Here is a 21,484-nt window from a genome sequence, read left to right as displayed (position 1 = left end):
AGATGTTGGACCTTTGATATGGAGCAGGTCTCCGAAAGCTCTGGATCTCTGCCCATCAGAAGCTTCCCCTGAAGGAAGGTGACTTGGTTAACGCTGTCACAGAGCAAGGCCCCTGGTCACCAAAGAATGGCACTGCGCCCACACAGATACAGGCACCCCTAAAGCTAATGTCTGGGGGACTAAGTTTTCGATATCTCATGCTTTTGGACACTGTTGTCACTCTTCCTACCTGCCAGCAGTTATCCCCAAATAAAGGAAACCTCCCAGCATGCTCTGTTCCAAGAGGCACAGACTCAGTTTACTAAACAACTGGACGTTGGGCATGTTAACCACCATCAGAGTCCAAGGGCGCTTAGCTGTTTGTCCCGAGCTGTGATGGGGAGCGCCGGGTGTGCCCACAGAGGGTCACCGTTAGGTGGAGGCATCCCTTCCTCTGTTCAGGTCAGGATTGCAGTTAGCTGATCTGCATAGTTTCTCTGGACCAGAGCCATCGGCAATGACAATGGTAGTAATCGTTGGTAATGACTGAGGGTTTTCTGTGTTCCAAGTGCTTTACACAATTGATTTGACTTAATTCTCATCAGAGCTGTATGACATAGGGACTATTTCTACCCCCTTTCACAGGTGATGACGCTGAGGCACGGGACCCTGCCCAAGGTCACACAACTAGTAAGGGGTACAGCTGAGATTTGAACTCAGGCCACCCAGCTCCTAGACCCCCTACTCTGAAGCTCTACATCCCGGCAGAACCAGATGTAAGCTCCTCGGAGCTCTTGAAAACACAGCCTTATCTGTCCTGCCCCTGGCTGCACCCCAGCACCCAGTGCAGTGCCCAGAACTTGATGGTCGCTCAGACAGAACGCACACCCTAGTCTCTGCAAATACTGTCACAAGCTCCCACTCTGAGCTGCCCAATGGAGGAAGGGGTGGTAGATGCCCTGTTTTCCCTGACACCACAGCCTCCCACCTCCGGTCCTGGATCGCCACACAGCCAGCACCTATTCCATCCAAGAATAAAACCCCTTATATAACCACCCGGCAGACGTAGGGGTAAATGGAGAAGCAACCTAAAAGTGTCACTCGGCCACTTTCAGTCTCGAAAGGAAATCGATGGTCCAGGAGATGGAAGGTCTCCTCTCCATGAGCCTCCCTGAGCATGCAAACTTTCCTTCTTCTCCTTTCCTGGGTGCTCTCTCTATTTTATTTTATTATTTTATTTTGGTCGTGCACATTATTTGAAGTTACTATAGCAACGTGTCACCAGCTGGTATCGCATAGTAATGTTGGCATTTTAGGTACAAGCTCCCGAAGTTGGCTGTTTTTCCCCCCTCTGCGATCTCATCACTCCCACTGCTCTCAGGTGAGTGGGGGGCACACTGGCAGTAGCCGTGCCCCTCCCCCTGTTGTGTTTGTGTGTTAAGGCTGGGCAAACCTTTATCCTCTTCCTGGTTCCCCTGGCACTGCAGGGGTCCTGGCTGGTGTGTAGGTGTGTTAGCATCAGAGCTGGCTAGATAGGTATGTTTGGTTGAGTGTTGTGCACCGAAGCTATCAATGTGGTGGTGACAGTGATGGTGTTGATGGCGATTTTTTTTTTATGCAAAGGAGTAGAATGATTGGGGGAGGGCTACTCTCCTGATCGCAATCACCTAGTAGCCCAGCTAATTAATATTAATCACAGGATCCTGGGTTTTTCTTTTTCCCTCTCGCCATGGCACAGTGAAGGGACCCCGACTGTTTGCCTTTGGAGCATGGGCTCTCTCCCAGGTGTGCGAGACCTCCCACACACACTGCCAGCTGAATTAATGAGGAGGCCTGATTGTCTGGGTGGCTGAAGAGGCTTAGCAGCCCCTCATCAGCCGAGTGCCTGGATGATTGCACTTATTTTTACACGTTTGACCTAGTTTCACACCGTGTCTCCTCCTGCTGTGATTCATTAGCTACGTTTTCAACCGCCCTGAGAGGAGCCGAGGTGACTGTGCCCTGCTGGTGCCAGCATCTCGGATACAATTTCTCTCTGGAATTTGATATGCAGGTCCCCCTGGTATTCTGTTTTAGGAAGCAATTTCCCATCCTGGCGCCTGGCTTGCTGCTTGGGTATGGATGAGTGGCTGTCTCATGCCTTGGTAGTAAATCTACGTCCACTACAGCACTACAGCATCTCAGCCAGGGCTGGGAAGAGCCGGTCCTCGCCAGCCTGGACTGCAAGAGACCCCTCCACCCCACTGTTCCCCAGGCAGTACTCAAAGGCTGCTGACGGGGCTGGGGGTGCGGGCTGCTACACTATAAAGTTTGAGCTGTGCCCATGTCAGCAGTGTCTGAGTTGCTAAGGCAGATACAGTCTAACCATCACCCCCACCCCCAATTCCTCTCTTTCTTCCTAAACATTTAAAACATGGTGGCTGGAGAAGATCTCAAACTTGTAAGGGGGGGAGGGGGGCGCAGGACGCGGGAAGGTGGGTTTCCATGCTGAGGACACGGCAGAGGCGCCTAGTGCTAAATCATCATGCTATCTGCATGACAGAGGTTTTTCTGTTTTGTTTGTTTGTTTTAATTTAAATGTCTGGAGGAGCCCTTTCTAAATACGAACCTGCCCCTGCAGCTGGTGTCTCAAACATGTCACAGACGTCAGTCACCTGGTGGGATGTGTGACAGGTGTGGTTCTCAGGGGGACTAGACGCTGGAGTAGAAACAGGGGCGCTCCCAGTCGGAAGCGAGACGCTGTCACTTCTCACTCACAGCCAAAGGCAGGTAACTTGTCCAAACTTCAGTCTCCCCGCAAGCACTACTGAGAGGTACCCAGCCTGGCGGGCGTTTCTCCGTGGCTGTGACAACGGAGGAGGGGACACGCTGGGAAAGTAATGCTGATGGTGGGTGAGCTGTAACACCCGGAGCCGGTCCTTATACGAAGATGATGGTTTCTTTCATGAACCGACCACTCTCTCTCGGTGGGGATCAGTCCCCCTCCCCCTCCTGATGTTTTTTCTAAAAGGAAGCATGGAAGTTTCTCTCAACAAGGCTTAAGACAATGCAGCCCTTTCAAGGTAATGCCGGTGAACTTGAGCACAGAGGTTTGTTTTCTGCCCTTTTTGCCCCGTTCACATGCAAATCAAGCCTTTGGGAATGACAAGCGTTCCCTGCCAGTACATTTGGGGCAGCCTTCGGTTCTCACAATGGTGGATTTCCCAACACACACACACACACACACACACACACAGCGCCCAACCCCAGGGCTCCTTTTGGCCAAAGCTTTAAAAGTAAACTATTGTCCGAGAGACGATCGCGTTTTCTCTCCCGGGATCATGCATCACAGAACGGAAAGCTGCTCAGCCTCTTACCTTGAAGCAGCGGCTACCTGCAGGGGAGGTCCTCTGTTCCTTGCAAAGCGATCCGGGCTCTGGCCAGCGGCAGAGTTACTCCACGAGAAGGAATAGTAAGTCCTTCATGTTGTAATTCTCACTGTTTAGATGCAAGAAGTGTAGTGGGTCTGCTCACGTAGGAATAAATAAAAAGCCGAAGGAACTGCTGGGCTGCTACCATGTGAGAGAAAAGACCTCTAGTGGCCACAGGCTGAATTCTTTGAGGAAGGGAGACAGGAGATTGGAGGGAGTAGGAAGTAGTGTGCGTGCTCTCCCCCTCCCACTCCCTGCCTCCATTTCTCTCTCTCTCTCTCTCTCTCTCTCTCTCTCTCTCTCTCTCTCTCTCTCTCTCTCTCTCTCTCTCACACACACACACACACACACACACACACACACACACACTCCACCTCCCAAACTCTAAGATTCCTCCTTTCCTACATGCAGCCTGTCCAGAGCGGTGCACAGTAAGAAAGCCCGTGTCCTGGTATAAGTGTGACCAGGTGAAGTTAGCAGTGATGGTGCTCTGTCTGGTTTGGAAGGGACTGGCAATGGCACAAACTCACCCCCATCCCTGGGGGCCTGAGCTGGAGAGAGGCTCACCCAGTGAAGAGGCTGGGGTCCCCGTCACCAGACACAGTGTCCACACTGCTGTCCTGGAGACTCCAGCCTTGCCCTGTCTGCAGCCGGCATGCTCTCTAAGATTCCATGTGTGTGTGTGTGTGTGTGTGTGTGTGGTCACTAGCAGATCTTGTCTGGTGCTCAGAGGGCCCTGTGGTTGGTGCTCAGAGGACCCTGTGGCTGTCTTGAAATTCTGAATAATTTTTAACAAGGACTCTGCATTTACATATCATCTGAGCCCCACTAATTGCATAGCTGGCCTTGCTGATGGAAAAAGCACCCCCCCCCCCTACCACCAACATCCTATTTGGAAAGAACCCAGAAGCCAATGAGAATCCTGTTCTTTGGGAGCCACTTTAGGGAATATGAGCTTGAGGGACATCCGATTCCCGAAAGACTTCCTGTGGAGGGATACGGAGGCACTTCCTGGGGATAGACATCAGGGCTATTCTTCCAGCTATCAGGGCAAATCGGTCATCTGGGAGAACACTTTTATTTCATATTTGTTATATATTTTCAAGAAAGGAAAAGTTGGGGGTCTCTTTGTTTTGGGGGGTGTTTGTGTGTGATTAGTTGTGTTTTTAAGTAAGACAGCATTTGTGATACCAATCCCGCTTTCCTGGTTCAAGCATAGCACCCCCAGGCCCACCTGTCTGGTGTTTGATGCCCTTTCACAGCGGGCTCCTGGAGACATCCTTATGCCCCAGGCCCACCACCCTCCGCAGCCTTGCTCTTGCCGCACCACGAGGGGCTTCTTTGGCTCAGAGAGCAGTCCCCCTGGGATCTTGCCGGAGGCAATCTCTGTGGCCCACCCCACCCCACAGTGGGTTTGTGGTCAGTACTTCCTTTCCCAGACTTCCAGAGCAGATCTCCCTAAATCCTGCCTACAGACACGAGACCTGGCAGGAAACACATTCATACAGACTCGTAGGATCTGGGAGGGAAAAAAGCAGGAAAGGGTGAGACATGGACTCTGGTGCCTGAAAGGGGATGTCTCTGGCTCCTCTGAGCCCAAAGGTTCTTCCAGAACCAGCTGGTCTCCAGTCCTTGCATGGGTGCCCCTCTTGTCTGAATCCCTCTGGGGCAGAGTTTGCTTCCTGATCGAGGGTCTTGTACTCGTCTCCTCATGGATGTTACTCTTACTTTCCCAACTAGTTCATAAGCTCCTAGGGAACAAGAGCCATGTGTTCTCATTTCTTTCATCCTCCATGGCCCTTAACAAGTGCTGCTCCTGATGGCTGCTGGCCTCCCACAGGCTCGCTCATGGTGCTCCATGGAGAACTGCAGGGCATTCAAGGTGCTATCGGACCATTTGATTCTTCTGTGCACCTCATGGGGTAGACATAGGTGGATTATTATCCCACTTTACAGGTATAAAGGGATGGGGGGCTTAGACATATGGAATTATTTACAAGAAAATCAAACTGTCCTTAGGATCTTGATACGGGCTAGATCTCCTGACACCAATACAGTGCTCTTTCCCCAATGTCCAAGCAGCTGGAGAGGTAAAGACTAGGCCTTGTCTTCTATCTGGAGCTCCTCTTCCAGTCCCAGGAATAAAGCAGGTGTTCAGTAAATGCTTTTTGGATGAATGAGATTATGAATAAGCCATAAAGGGACATTTCCTCACAGGGAAGTTTGATGATCTTGAAGCATCCATCTTATATAAAAACTGTTTGAAATTTTAACTCTGCTCTTTTGGCTTCTGTATAATGCTTGCTTGCTTAAATAATAAGGAAAATAAGACTACTCCCATTCCAGTGAGGCCATGGACTATGCCCCAGACAGAGTTGTCAGTGCTGACACCAGGCCAGGCCTTGAGATACAGTCTCATAGCCCCTTCCCAGCACGCAGGCCTTCTTTCCCAGAAGGCCCAAAAGTCTCATTCCAAATTTGGGAGACAAAGGAGCTGGGAAATGCATAAACAGAAAAGGTTTTCTCCATGTAGGGGGGCCCAGAATTTGAAAGGCACATTTTTCTCTGGCCCTGCGCTTAATAAAATATAACTCCCTTTCTCTAAGTGTGGCTTGGTTTTGTTTGTTTGTTTGTTTGTTTGTTTGTTTGTTTTCTGGTCTTCTGTAACAATCTGGTAAGGATATATTCTTCATCCCTGGGGGGCATTTTTTAAATTATTATTATTTTTTATTTCAGAGAGGAAAGGAGAGGGAGAGATCAAAACATCAATGAGAAAGAATCATTGATTAGCTGTCTCCTGCACACTCCCCACTGGGGACTGAGCCCACAATCTGGGCATGTGGACTTGACCGGAATCAAACCCAGGACCCTTCAGTCCACAGACTGATTCTCAATCCCTTGAGCCAAACTGGCTAGGGCCCTGGGATAGTTGGGGTGTCTGAAGTCAAAGGAATGAAGATGAACCTCACGATCTCCTCTCCATTATTTCATGACACTTTTCTTTGTTTCTTGCAGAGTCACTTCGTGGCATGTATGACAGCTATCTTACACCAAATGGGCGACCAGCACTATTCCTTTTACATTGAGACCTTCCAGTCCAGCTCCGAGCTCGTGGTGAGTCCATAGGATGCTGGGGGTAGGGTGGGCGGTGTGCGGGAGACATGTCACATTCGGTTTTCAGGAGTTTGGGACAAGAAGGGCTATGCTCACCCCCCTTCAGGCTTGTACACATTTCTGGAACATGCCCAGGTCCAAAATGAGACCTGAAGGTCAAGTCATGATTAATCAACAAACATTCTTTAATGAATTTGGGGGCTTATGGGCATGAATGTTTGAGTCACACAGTCCTGGGCCTGAACCCAGGCTTTGTCCCAGTTAGCTGTGTGACCATGGGCAGGTTAACCTCTCTTCAGCTTTACTCTCCCGCTCTGTAAAGTGGAGATAATATCATTGATGTCACAGGGTTGGGAGTGGGTTAAATGAGAGCACGGCAGCTCTGAGATCCTAAGTGCTCAGCGACAGACAGCTAATATGACATTATGGTAATAAACGCATGGAGGAAGGTGGCCTCTGAACCGTTCTCTTCTTCTGGCCTCTCTGCACTCACTGGCTCCAGGATGACTTCATCAGCACAGAGCCCAGCCCGGCTGTCCTGGGGCACAGCAGGCCCTGTGCCCTCGGCATGGTCACCTTGGTCATCGCCTCATTACAGCCATATTCAGAGGTTCAGCCCTGGGGGCTCACTTTCCACTCTCCTTGGAGGGACCAAAGGCACCACCATTGGAACTGCCTCAGAGAATGCCCCATACAATGGGGATCAGTCGAAGCCAATTGCTTCACTTTCATTCATTCGGAGGCAAGACTCTCCTTATTGGAGAGAATGGGCAAGAATGGAACCTTCTTCTGGATATAAAACAAAAGAAAAGCTTAAAAACATAGGTTTTCCCCTCCCTCAAGTTCTCTGTCTTAGGACATGAAAATAAAAAGACCAGATTCACAATGTTTGACCCCCCCCAATGGATGGGAAAGAAGGTGGGAAAGGGAGTTATTTATTGAACATACACACTTCCTTATATAATTCCTCATTACAGCAGGACGTAGGTGTCACTGCTCACTTTTCCAGGTTGACAGCTTGCTCAAGGCCACGTTGCTTGTTTGGGACAGAGGCAGGGTGTGAGATGATATGGCATGGAGCCTGACTCCACGCTGCATCATCTCACCAGGAAGCCAGGTTGACCATGGGAGGGGGTGTGCCTGTGAGGGTATCCACACCTCACCGGGTGACATCAGATGAATAGCAATGTTCGTCGTCATCATCATCATCATCAGGCACTTAGCGAACAGCACTTACCAAGGGCCAGGTTCTGTACGAAGCAACTTCTGGTGCTCACGCCATTGTCACAGGGACCCTCTGGGGGAGTGTGCTGTCCCCATGCTGCTGAGGCTGAATCTGGGGCTTAATGCACTGCGGTAATTTCCCCTAGAAGCAAAGATTGCTGGAAAGGAACCAATCTTATTTCCAGAATTTTGCAATTTACTATGAAGCAGTGATTTTCAAATTACATTCCTCCCAGCCTCACTACCTCTCCCATACATACACACACACACACACACACACACACACACACACACACACTGCAATCACAGCTCTTCTACTTTTATCTGGTTTATATATTAGGTGCTAGGTAAGATTTTCTCTGAACAAAGAATTCTGCTGTTAAAATCATATGAAAACTGCTGGCGCAAGGAAAGTCTCAGGGTCTTAGATCTTACCTGAAGCACACAGGTGAAGGCCACATGACTTCCTCCCTGAGATCAGGAGGTTCCTTCCCTGGTGGTGGTCCTGATCTCTGTTCCTTGCATTTGCCTCGTACTTGTGATCCCCACAGATGGAGAGTAAGTCCGGTGGACCACATAACCCAATGGGGTATGCTGCAATCCACTCAGAACCTCTGCGAAGGAGAGGAAGAGGTCACTGCCCCACTTCCCCTAATTGGCTCGAGCTGGTGTCCGTGACACATGAATTAACTGTGTTTACAGTACTGCTAATTCGGCGTTCATTTTAATAATAGTTTGTTTGCTCAATGGCCTGCAATGCTTTCATAGAGTGCAGATCATTTCCTTCTCAGATACATATTTGGGGAGATGATTATGAAATTGCCACAGCAGCGAATGCACTTATGTCTTTACTCCCAGAGACAGAATTAATCGGGCTTTGTTTTGAGACCATTATCGCCTTTTGAGTTCCTGCTCCACTTGTATTTGTGAAACAGTCTCTCGGTAACCAACTCGGACTCCCATTTAAAAACCCACTGCTGTGAGCTCCATTGGGTTTACCTAATGAAAGGTTGTGCCCCTTCTCTTTCTGCCCCACCAAAAATTCTAAAAATATATATAAACAGCCAACAAAGACCTGGGCACTTTGAGTCTGTCCCTAGAAAACAAGATGACAGATGTGATTTTTTATTATTATTATTATTTTTTACTATTTTAGGACTTCTTGATGGAGACATTCATCATGTTCAAGGACCTCATTGGGAAGAACGTGTATCCCTCAGACTGGATGGCCATGAGCATGGTTCAGAACAGGTGAGCCGCCCGGCCTCCTCACGGCCCCAGCACCCGCAGTCACGCGGAAGGACACTGGTGGAGATAAGGCAGGATACTGTCTCCCTGGCGAAAAGAAATCCAAGTGTCCCAGCTCTTCTCGTCCTACTTTTAATCCCTGGGAAACTCCTTACTAACCTTGAACTTTGTGTGTTTCTTAATTTCTTTTTTTTTTTTTACTCCTCATGCCTTTTTATATGCTGATCTCGCTACTCCCCTACCATGTCCATTTTTCAAATATCAATGATTTAACCTAATTTTTTACTTATTGATTTGAGAGAGAAACATCGATGTGCTGTCCCACTTATTTATGCATTCAGTGGTTGATTCTTGTATGTGCCCAGACTGGAATTCGAACCTGCAACCTTGGCATATTGAGACGATACTCTAACCAACTGAGCTACCTGGCCAGGGCTCAAAAACCAGTTAAAATATCCTATTTTGACTGTGAAGCCTTCCCTAAATTATTGGGACAGGAGAGCTTAAGGTAAATTATATTACTTAAATTTTTTTCAAAATGATAAAATACATTCTCTGACATGTGGTAAAATAAGTTTAGAAAGTATTGGATTAAACAGCTTGGAATGAATTTCTGTGCTTCAGGACTTCTCAGAGCCTTTAATATGCTAATATGATCCTTTAGTTGAGGATTTAGGAGATAACATTTCACAGTTTTCTTTGCCCATGGAACCATTTGGTATATATATGTCTCTCTGTGTACATATAATACCTATTAACATCTTATAAAATACCAATGTAGCTCAAGTGTGACTCAGATCCTACATGGCCCACCTCAATATTAGATAAAAGTAATTACACACAATTTCAGTCTTTAATGCTTTCTCTCAAGTCATATTATTTTCATCAAATGAAATTCAAATCATAACACTCAGCAATAATTTATAATATTCCCTTTCTCCAGTCTTCTGGTATTTCTTAGATTTCATGATTTACCCAAGTCTCTCTTAGAGCCTTATTCTCAATTCCTTCTCACAAACTTCTTTAAAACTGGGTCTTCTTGGCTGCCACCCCTCAACCCCCTGTCTCACTTGCCTTTGCTGTCTTATATCTGTTTTAGGTCCTTCCGATGAAAAGCCCTTTTCTCTACTCTCACTAGAAGCTTGTTCTGTATCTCAGAAGCCAAGAATTGACTGCAAGGACAGAAATATCTGGAGCGGGTGGAAGAAGGGAAAACTGACGAGGCAGAAGCAGAAATCTCTTTAGTGGGAGGCAAAGAGGGAAGACTATGAACATTTTATGTATGAATAGTTTTGTCGGCTACAGTCTGAGACTTTCTACAATATCTTATGTGCGCCTAAAACCTGACTCCATTCCCAGCTGGCTTCTCTCCCTTCCTTTTCTGTCCTCTGAAAAGCTGCCTTCCCTCTCCCTGGATGCCTAGGTGCCTAGCCATGTGACTTGATAAGCACACCTGCCCACAGTGCTCCTGGGGCCAGCTTTGGGGACTGGAAGAAGGGAGGAGAGGTGAATCAAGGACAAAGGAAGTATCTGTTGGTGTATCCCAGCTGATGGTAGGAGGAGGAAAACCAGCCCAACAACAAAATGTCAGAATTCTCAGTCTGGACTAACCTTGACCTGATTCTCCTGTTTGCATCGCGTAGGTGGGAGGCTGGCTTTGCAATGACTAAAATGTTGGTAGAAGTTAGGTCCAGGCCACCTCATGAATCATAGAGTCCCTTGCTGGCCCTATATCAAGGCCAGCTTCCTGGGCATGAAGACTATATAGTTGCATAGGACTCTAACCCTAAAGGGTCCCAGGCCTGGTGTCATGCCCTGCTGTCACCACCCTGAAATTATGAGTAATTTTTCAACATGGAGACTTGTTTTCCTTGTTAACTGAGCTCAGCAATGTATGTAGCTCGTCTGCCTTATGCCAACGCTCAGTCATCTCGTGTTTTGGTGGTATCCAGCTCCTTCACGGCATGTGAATCCCTTTGCTGTCAGCCGGCTGGTCAGTAACGTCTTGGCGTTTTGCCAAATTACATGAAGCACCTGTGTGAGTCATCTATGACTCACCCTACACTTCAGATGCTTTCCACTATTCACTGTTATCTACGGTTTCATCCATCTATGACTTTGCATAAACTATGATTCTCCTCCCTTCTGGACCAAACTCAGCATGAACACATCCTTCAAATTCTTGACCCTGTCACTGCTCCTTTGTGTATCCTTTTAGGATCCCCTTGTGATAAGAGAATGTGTTCCCATACATAACCCTATTATAGACCTTACTCCCACTGTACTGTAACTCCCTTGTCACATGCATATGAAAAATGCTATTCACATGACCCACCTTTGGAACTGGGGAGGCTATGGTTAGTTCGACCCAAAGCACAAAGTCCAAGAACAAAGGGGGAGGTAGTAGAAATCATCCTTGGGGAAAATCTGGGAGTTGTTACGAGAAGGAGGAATGGATGATGGACAGGCAAAGCAATGGAGAGACATTCACCGCTGACACAGGTCAGGGGATGGGAGCCCTGAGCAGGCCACCACCCCATTTCTGAGTTTTTTCTCTCATCCTGGAGGAAACTCAGGGAAGAGCTTTGGATAAATGTTCCCTCTGGAAATCACAGCTCGCTGTGGACTCTAGTCTTTTGTGGAGACAGGCCTCCAGAGATGATATAGTAGCCCTTGTTTCTTTATGCCTGTAAACTTATAAAATAATCTAAGGGATCTGTGAAAGTGGAATTGTCTCCAAAATATAAATATATGTGTCTCTTAAGGATCAGTTAAGTATTTATATCTCAGAAACACAGCCTGGGTTTCAGAGGTCTTAGCTCTGCCACCTCCTCTTTCTTGGGAAGTCACTTAATCTCTTGGAATCTCCTTGGCACCGTGCTGGAACCTCGGAGGAACTCGCCAAAGGGAAGCGTTGGCATCTCCAGGTGCAGAAGCAAAGGTAGCCATGGGCTAGAGAAGCATGTGCCTAATGTCAATCAGAAAAGACTCCTATTGCCCTAGCTGTCATCATAGGTGAGTTAGTAGCATTCCTGCATTCTGGGGCCACAGTGATTCCCCTACAGTGATGGGACACCGGGCATATGATCACTGGCTTTGCCTTTTGTGTAAAATGTTATAGTAGTGAACACGTATTGAGCAATTAGATCCACCACTGTCATGAATGCACTGCATGTATTAGCTTATTTAATCTTCAGAGCAGCTTTATCCTGTAAAACAGTGAGGCTGGGATCATCACGTGCATTGTGCGTGTGCGCGCGCGCACACACACACACACACACACACACACACACACATATGCCAGCTGTATATTTATTGGCCCAGATAGCTGAAAGAGGCCCGGAAAGGTAGATTTCCCAAGGTCATGCAACTAGTTAGTGAAAAAATTCAATGTAAACTGAACAAACAAACAAACAAAAAGCATGCACCAGATCAGTATTCCCCTGGGCACCATTTTCAAAAATAATGGCAGCCAAAGCTCCATTCATTCATGCATCCGAGGCAAACTTCATGTGTTGGTCAGTCTGTACATTGCAATTTTCTCCCTCCCTTCCTCCCTTTCTTCCTTCCTTCCTTCCTTCCTTCCTTCCTTCCTTCCTTCCTTCCTTCCTTCCTTTTTTCCTTCCTTCCATGTATATTTGTTATAAGGTACCTGTTTTTATGATCTATATATGCATCAGTCATACAAAATGCATCTGCTTGCTGGGGGCGGGAATGGCACTTTGCAGATTTGAGGTCCCCATGGCTGTGCGCTGTTTGTGTATGCAGACATAGTCACATGTCTACTGAGAGAACAGCCGCCTGTTAGAGCATTTTTCATTGTGGTAAGAGGCAGCATTCAGAAAGATCTGATTTATGGGACATGTTTAATTTTTAAATGACTGAGTTCTTTATAATATTGTCAATTAACAAAATTCTGCCTAGGAACCTCCTTTGTCCTCTGCCGTCGGCACCTCAGTTGGAAAATCCAGCATGTTGAGAGATTTGAGGATTTATATTCATCCCTAGAGTTGCTCTAAATGGAATCATCCACACATTTTCATCGAGTGTCCTGACATCTAGGGAGTGGAGGGGCCCATTTATGCTTTGGTCCCAGGGGGGAGGGGCTTGTTTTCTAGTTGGTGAAACCGAGATATGCACAGGGAATGGTGACCAAGTGTTGCAGTCACTGTAGGCGCTCAGAGCACAGAGAGCGACCAGAGAAGATAGGATAGGATTTTAGACTGCCAGGGTTCAAGGCCTGCCTCCACCATTTCATTAGTTACTTGACCTTGAGGAAAATCACTTAGTCACGGTGACTCAGCTTTTCTTATTCTTACATGGGCCTAATAACAGTACCCATCACAGAGGAGGAAGAGGAGGGGGGGAGGGAAAAGGGGGAGTGGAAGAAGGGGAGGAGGAGGAGAGGGAGGGGGAGGAAGAAGAGGAGGTGGAGGTCCAGCGCTGCAGTGAGCTTCCTGGCAAGCACTTTCCAGGATGCCGACCTTGGGGCTGGCCCCTCTTTCCGCCAGTTCTTCCTGCTCCAGCAGCTGACTTCCCTTGCACATGCCTTCCACTTCCTCATGGAATCATCTGCTCTTGGCTCCCATTCAAGACCCAAGTTCCCTGCATTCTCCCCAATTGTCCTGCTTTTGGACTGTTTAAAAAGGTCAGATTTACTACTCTCCAGGCCTGGGTACCCCCACTGGGTACCCAAAGATCACTCGTAGGCTGCTGGCTACACAGGGAAACCGCCTGAGTTGCATCAGCCCTGTGCCCATCCACCTCAGGCGGAGCAGCAGGCTGCCCTGAGCACAGCATGCAAGGCCCTGTGCGTGGCGGCGTGAGAAGGATATGCCCAGTGCCAGAGACCATGCAGGCTGCCTCCAGGGAGCCGGGGCATCTCCCAGGTTAATCGCACAGGCTTTGGAGAAAGAGAAACCCGAGTCTGGGATTGGACTCCACTGCTTCTTGGCTGTGCCAATGTGAGGAGATGATTTGATCTTTCTGATGCTCAGTTTCCTCTCCTGTTAAGTGGCTGTAATAAGAGCATCTGCCTCCGTCTGTCGAACTAAATGAAATATAATGAAATGTTGTCTGCAGAGCACCTGGCACAGGGTCTGTGAAGGGTGCTGATAGTACTCCCCTCACTGATGTTGTTAACGAAGAGAGCAGGCGACGTGGGTTGAACAGAATTACAGAGATTTCCTTGCGGACAGAAGAGCCTGGAGTTAAATAGTGAGGTGCTGGAGGCAGCATGCCTTTGTTTAAACCCTGGTGCCATGGTGTGCTGATTGGCTTATTGGGAAAGTTACCTAAACTCCATTCTCTAAAGCAGAAACAGTGTCCAGCTCAGGAAGTCGCTTGAGAATTAAACAGGAAAAAAAAAACCCACACGAAGAACTGAGCACAGAGTGCGTCCTCGGCACCAGTGGCTGGGACGGTTACTGATCTTGTATTGCTGCTACACATCACAGCCGAGATGCAGGAGGGGCTGGGCTGAGAACTGACCGTGACCTTTGTTTTCAACGAGTCAAGTTCACTGTTGAGAGTCACAGAAAGAGTTGAATGTGCTTTCATTCTGAACCACTTCACCGTATTAGTGCTGAGGCTTTAAGTGAAATTTTAGGAGGAAGAAGAAGAGGAGGAGGAGAAGGAGGAGGAGGAGTAGGAGGAGGAAAAATATGAAGAAGAAAAGGAAGGAAGAGGAGGAGGAAGAGAGAAAATAAAGGAGGAGAAGAGTCGGAGGAGGAGTGGAGGAGGTGGTGGAAGAAGATGAAGAACAAGAGGAAGAAGGAGGAAGAGACAAAAAGTCTGATTTTTCCAAACCCAATCATGGGAAACCAAAGTTGGGTGATATTCTCATTTCCATAGAGTGGCTGCAGAAGAATCCGGAGAGAGGAAACTTAGCTATCTGCCACCAGCCCCCACCAGCAGCACGGGCCTTTGAGAGCTGGGGACAGGCTTAGGACAACAATCAAAGGAATGACTGTTACCGAAACTGCTGATAACTTGGTTGCTGCCGATGACAAGTCAGACTCCTCATGTCGGTATCGTATTAGAGAGTCTGAAAGGTTTCTACATAAAATGACAGCCACTCAGTGCAGTTCCCTCCGGGGAATCAGATTCTAATCTATAAGGAGAAAATATAGGTATTTCTTGGAAGGCATCTTAGGAAGTGACAGAAAAGTGAACCAAAGAAATGCTATCTTTTGGCAGCCTGATGGGATGGCAGATTTGTGGGATTGTTGGCTCCTGTCGCTGCATGGTCTTGCCTGCCTCAGACCAGTGGCCAGCCGCTCCTTGTCCTCTGTCCGTTGGTTTTGCTGTCAGTCCCTGCCTTCGGGAGAAGGCAGCAACCAGAGGGTCCTGAAGTGGCCACAGCTTTCCCAGATGCCTTGTAACAGCTCTATGCTCAGCACTTACCACACAGCGACCTGTGGAAGAGGTTACATTACTGCTGTTTCACAAAAAAGGAAATGAGCCATCAAAGGTGACATGAACACGTCCCAAACCCATACAGAGGGGAAGTAGCCAAGCCAGAAATCATATCGTCACATGTGTCTATACAAATCTTGTGATCCCGATGCATTGCCCTCATTGTTCAACAGACATTTGAGTGTTCACCTAACTGAGGGTTCCTTACGAGCAACGAGTGATCCAGCAGTTGCTGTAGGTGCCCTGCCCACACCCTTGGCCCAAAGCACCTGCCCCTTTGGTAGACATGTCCCGTACATCCTGAGAGCTCCCTGCTTCTTTCCTTCTCTGGGCTTCCTCTGGCTGCAGGAGAGTGTTCGGCGCCTGCAGGGAGGCCCGACGTGCTAGGCACTTAACAATCCATAAGAGTGACTTTCAACCTGTGAGGGGCTGGCATTAATGGACACATGACCCCGCCTCCTGGGAGGGGACACATCTCTGTGCAGTGGGTTCTGTACAGTCTCCCCGAGCTTCCTACACAGCATGGCATTTCAGTCATTATGCACAGCAATAACCTTCAAATAAATACTTCCTCCACTGGCTTCCCACTGCGACTCAGGGAGGCCAAATAGGTGTTTTCCCTGAATGAACCACTCCACAGAGAAATTGTTGATTGTCCACTGTCAATCAAAAACCTACAGGCAATAGGACAGGTGAGATCTAGCCTCTGCCCACTAAGATTTTATAAGCACGTCCACACACAGTGGAGACTTGGCCAGAGCTGGGCATGTAGCCGTTGGGAGGTGGCTGCACAGGTCCAGCAGAGACATGATGGTGGCTTGGTCAGGTCAGTGGCAGTAAGGTCATGAGCAGTAGTCAAATTCTGGGCATATTTTTAAAATAATGTTAAGAGATTTTGCTAACAGGCCAAGTGTAGGACGCGACAGAAAGAGAACAGTTAAGGATGCTCCCAAAGGCATGTCTCTCCTCCCCCCCCCCCCCCCCTTTTTAGCAATCAGAAGCACGGGCTTGTCTTTAGCTGGGATAGAAGACTACAGAAAGAGCACAGGTAATGGGAGCTGGGTTTTGACATGTGTGTTTGAGTTGCCTATTAGTCATCCCAGAGAGCAAAGAGCTGAGATGCAAGCTGGAGCCAGGGCGAGGCCAGGGGTATAGACGTTTGGGAGTCAAAGGCATGTAGATTGGAAAGTAGATGAGCTTATGGAGGGAGACTCTGATTTCAAAGAAAGTACAGTGGAGGAGGCACATGACTAAGCCACACAAATAACTACCCCAGACCCCAGACCGTGATGAATACTGGGAAAGGAAGTGGCAGTGAGTATCCTTCAGGGACACAGGATGTGGTAGACCCTGCTCCACAGAGATTAGATGGGAAGAGTGTTCTATACAGAGATGGAACGAGTCTGGGAACTCAGAAAACAACCAGAAGCGCAAGGGATGGTGAGGAACAAGTCTAGAAGAAAGGAAGGCTGGGCTCCAATCCTAGAAGGTACTATCTTAAAGAGAAGAGCTTGGGCTTACCCTGTGGGCAGTGGGGGCCATGGAGGAGGGGATTGGCATGATTGGAGCTGACTGGTAGGGCAAAGGCTAGTGAGGCGGAAGGGGCAGGAGACAGGAGGCTGCAGGACCAGTTAGTGAGGCTCAGAAGGAGAGGGAGGGATGGATAGGAAGACATTTAAGAAGAAACACAATTTTCCCTGGATAGTTTGGCTCAGTAGATAGAGTGTCAGACTGCAGACTGAAGGGCCGCAGGTTCGATTCAGGTCAAAGGCACATGCCCGGGTTATGAGTTCCATCCCCAGTGAGGGGCATGCAGGAGGCAGCCAGTCAATGGTTTTCATCATTGATGTTTCCATCTCTCTCTCCCTCTCCCTTCCTCTCTGTGATTAATAAAAATATATATTTTTAAATATTTAAAAGAATAATCACAATTTGACAACAGGCATCAAAATGTTAAGTGTGCATAGCCCGTGGCCAGTATTTCACTCTGAGGAGAAGACTGGAGAAGAGGTGTGGAGATGGGAAGTGAAGGTGTGCAGAGGAGGGTCATGGACACACCCCTGGGAACAGAAATGGCTGTGAAACCACATGAAGGTCCCACAGCAAATGACTGATTCAATAAAGGGCGGCACAGCCACACCACGAAATGCTTTCTGGTGATTAAAAGGGGTGATATATATCTGAGCTCACTGGCATGAAAGGAACACACAGTGTATTGCTGAGTGAAAAAGACAGGCTGTGAAACAGCATTTATCGTTTAACCCCATTCATCAAAACGGTATCTGTAAAATATCAGCTGTGCATAGAGTCTGGGGAGACCTCTGAGATTGCATTCATCAAAACGCCAGCGATGGTTTACTTTAGATGATAGATAGGGTTCGGTGGTGTGTTTCTGTTTGTTTAGGGAGGGGGCCGTTTCTCTCCCTCGCTTTCTGGATGGCATGAATTTTCTGCCCAAAGCATGTAGAAGTTTAAACAAAAGGCAATGCTAGTACACATTTACTGACGGAAGCCAAACAGGTGGTCTTTGAGTTCTTGCCAGGCAAACGTGACCCCAGGTCTACAGTGTTAGCATGTGGTAAGTGGGTCAGCTGACCTCTCTCTCCCTTGGGTCTTCAGGGCGCTCTCTGAGGGATCTTGGGAGGTGGGGGAGAGTTGCCTGAGATTGAGGGCTCAGATGGCTTCATGACCTTCTCTCCTCCTCCAGGGTCTTCCTGAGAGCTATCAACAAGTTTGCAGAAATCATGAACCAGAAGTTCCTGGAACACACCAACTTTGAGTTCCAGGTGAGTAGGAGGCACCTGAGTGGGCATCTTGGGTGGTTGCTCCATCAGACACACCCCTGATCCCATGTCTCTGAGTTGTTGCAGAGGGGTGTGGGCAGGGGGAGAAGTACTCAGGGTTTGGAATCAGGCTCCTGATTAAATAGTCAGTAGCTGAACAGCTTATGCAAATGTGACTGCATAATGGATGGATCGTGTGTTAAGGAGACTCGCACTGCTTCATTTGTCAGAGTGGCCACCACCTTCTAAAGATGGATCACCTTTTCTTACTTTTCTATTCACTCACAGACACTGAAAAATAAAGCTCTCAGTACATCTCTGTCCCGATTCCTCCGGAAGTCAGTTGTGCTCAGACAGGACTGGGCCTCCATGAAACACAGCCCCTTAGAGCTTGTTCGTGGGGCTAGCACAATGATAGCTCCTCAAAACGTGGGCAAGAAGGACCAACTCTTCAAAGCCTGTGGAAAAGTCCGCGTGGCTACCTTTGGCTGGGGATGCGAGAGATGCCCAGAGAAGTGGGGGTTTCATACATGGATTGTTTGAGACTATGAGCTGTGTGGCTTTAGGAAAATGACTTGACCTCTCTGTGCCCCAGTTGCCTCAGCACCAAATTATGATGCTACTTATAGCTACCTCATCGGAGTGTGGAGAGGATTACATGAATTAAGTCACTTAAAGTTCTTAAAACAGCGCCAGGAACATTATATTCATTCATTTTAATCATACTCATTGGTATCACTTTGATGGTGAGGATGATGATGGTTCTATATGTGTCGGGTCTTGGAACTCATATGTCAGTTCTCAGCAATCAGGACTGTAGGGAGGGGTCTTGCTGGTCACCACGACACTGCCTACGGTGGTCAATCCCACAAGATTCTGTAGCAGCGGAGAGTGGCCAGCACTACAAAATGAAATATCTCTTTTTTCTAATGAGACTTGGTAGATATTTATTGATAAGTTCTCAAGAACAGGACATTTTTCAACCTTATCTTTGTCCTGCTCAGCCCATGTTCTCCTCGCCGCCTGTGCGAGCAGGTTTGTTCTCTGTACCCCGCCTGGAACACACCTTGTCTCCCTCATCTGGTTTCATTAATTATGCATCTCATATCGGCAGGAACAGCATCCATCACTGGGCCCTGCCAGCCTGGCGGCCACTGCCCAGAGCAGGGGCAGGTGCATTGAGATGGACCCTCGTGTCCTTTCCAGAACTGTGGCTTTCCGGCTCAGAGGGCAAAAAGCAAGCAGCTCTGTGGGCCCCTCTGTAGGTGACAGGACAAGAGAATTACAAAAACGATGTCTTCTGCTGGGGCTAACGTGATTTCCACCTCTGGGCCCTGCTCAGAATGCTGGGCCCTGGCATGCCCATCGATTTGCATGGTCAGGGAAGACCAAGAGAGGATTTCTAACTAAACTCACTGGGATTTTTGTGTAGGAGTAATAGTCGTGGGTCTAAGCCAGAGGCTGGCAAACTCAGTAGTCAACAGAGCTAAATATCAACAGTACCAAGATTAAACTTTCTTTTGAGAGTCAAGTTTTTAAACTTAAACTTCTTCTAACGCCACTTCTTCAAAATACACTCGCCCAGACCGTGGTATTTTGTGGAAGAGCCACACTCAAGGGGCCAAAGAGCCGCATGTGGCTTGCGAGCCACAGTTTGCCAACCATGGGTCTACGCTATTGCTTTGAGGGATTTGAAAGCAAAGCAGAGGATCTCCTTGCCTTCCAGGATCGTGGAATCTTGTTAGGAGGTTGTAAATCTATCTTGTAGTAGCCAAGCCTATGAAAGAGGCATTTTGATGCCCATTGCAACCCAATTAGGTTGGGATACACCCATTTTCTTGGTGAATAAACTGAGCTTCAGAAATGTGGTTGGCTGTTCTGTTAAAGGTCATCCGACCACTCAGTGGGGTGGCTGGGAGTCAGGCCTCTCTGTAAAGCCAAGCCCTTTCACTCTCTGCACTGCCTCTTAGCAGGTACCTTTGCCTCTACCAGACAGCTCTATTTCGCTCCAGAAACACTCTGTGCCCTGGTTAGTGCTCGCTTGCCCAGGGACAGGCAGCGGTATGATGACTGGCTGTAGGACTAGACCCTCCATGCAGGAAACTCTGATTGGCTCAGGAATCCATGGTTATACCTTGGGTGTACTCTTTGGTCCCAGGAAAATTGCTTCTGCCTTAGGCAGCTGTCTGAATGCCACTAAGATCCCTCTCTCTCCTGGGGAAGCTCTAATTGGCTCTGAGTTTGGCAATTCCAGCTTTGGCCTTGAGGCATTTCTGGATTAGCTCTGGGCACTGGACCACCTTGGGATCATTTTTGAAGCTGTATTTGAGAAGCCGTGAAATGAGGCTTCTGTGGTATTCCCAGCCATTAGAGGAGGAATGAGGGCAGGCTTGGTCTTTACAATACAAATGTAACCAGTAATGGTATGTTAAAAAAAAAAAAAAAAAAAAGTGCAAGAAGGAGCACTCACATAGAAGGAGCACTCACATAGAGGGAGCACTCACCAAAGCCTAGAAGAGGGCCAAACTGTTCCCTGCCTAGAGACACGCAGTGGGGCGAGGTGACAGCTCCACCAGGCAGAAAGACGGTCACAGGCTGGAGATGGCTGCTTTGGCCCTGCCTGCTTTTGCTCTAGGGCCCCAGAGAGCCTCTGGCCCCATGACCCTAGCCTGTGTCCATGTCTGAGAACTCCCACAGTCCACAGTGCTCCCAGAATGGTCCAGGCAGCTGCACCTTTATAGCTCAGAGGAAGGCACACCCAGTGCATTTCAGCAGCAGTATGTGCTGGGCACTCCCCCCAATACACACACACACACACACACACACACACACACCCGCCCCCAATTGGAATTTGGGGTAAAGAATAATTCAAAGCCATTAGAAAGAATCTTGTAGAAGTGGTTCTCAACCTTTCTAATACCGTGACCCTTTAATACAGTTCCTCATGTTGTGGTGACCCCCAACCATAAAATTATTTTTGTTGCTACTTCATAACTGTAATTTTGCTACTGTTATGAATCCTAATGTAAATATCTGTGTTTCTCGATGGTCTTAGGCGACCCTGCTAGTGGTTCTCAACCTGTGGGTCGTGACAGGTTGAGAACCACTGCTATAGAGCATAAGACCATCAGACACATAAGATGTCCCCCCCCCCCAAATATATGCATGCACTTGAATACTTATAAAGGCACTGTTTATTAAAATACATTTCATTTCAAAATTGAGCTATCAGCTATTAAAGTGTGTGTTTGTTGAATGAGTTCACTAATGAGCCTCACTTTATAGGCACACGCTGGGTCAGACACAACA

At 48.0% G+C, this 21,484-nt stretch overlaps 1 protein-coding gene across 3 annotated transcripts in view; it reads left to right on the top strand.

Annotated features, from left to right (window-relative positions):
* DOCK2 (dedicator of cytokinesis 2) overlaps positions 1–21,484 on the top strand; it is a 355,728-nt gene that overhangs the window by 269,027 nt on the left and 65,217 nt on the right. For all 3 annotated transcript variants that reach the window (XM_036423739.2, XM_036423738.2, XM_036423737.2), the window contains 3 exons: positions 6,405–6,503; positions 8,884–8,978; positions 18,100–18,178. In XM_036423739.2, the coding sequence (XP_036279632.1) occupies positions 6,405–6,503; positions 8,884–8,978; positions 18,100–18,178 (273 nt within the window). The remainder of the gene's footprint in view (positions 1–6,404; positions 6,504–8,883; positions 8,979–18,099; positions 18,179–21,484) is intronic.

The sequence above is a fragment of the Pipistrellus kuhlii genome, unplaced genomic scaffold (assembly GCF_014108245.1).
Source record: "Pipistrellus kuhlii isolate mPipKuh1 unplaced genomic scaffold, mPipKuh1.p scaffold_m20_p_8, whole genome shotgun sequence".
NCBI lineage: Eukaryota > Metazoa > Chordata > Mammalia > Chiroptera > Vespertilionidae > Pipistrellus > Pipistrellus kuhlii.
Note: the sequence above shows the minus strand (reverse complement) of the source record. Positions and strands in the feature narration are given on the sequence as shown.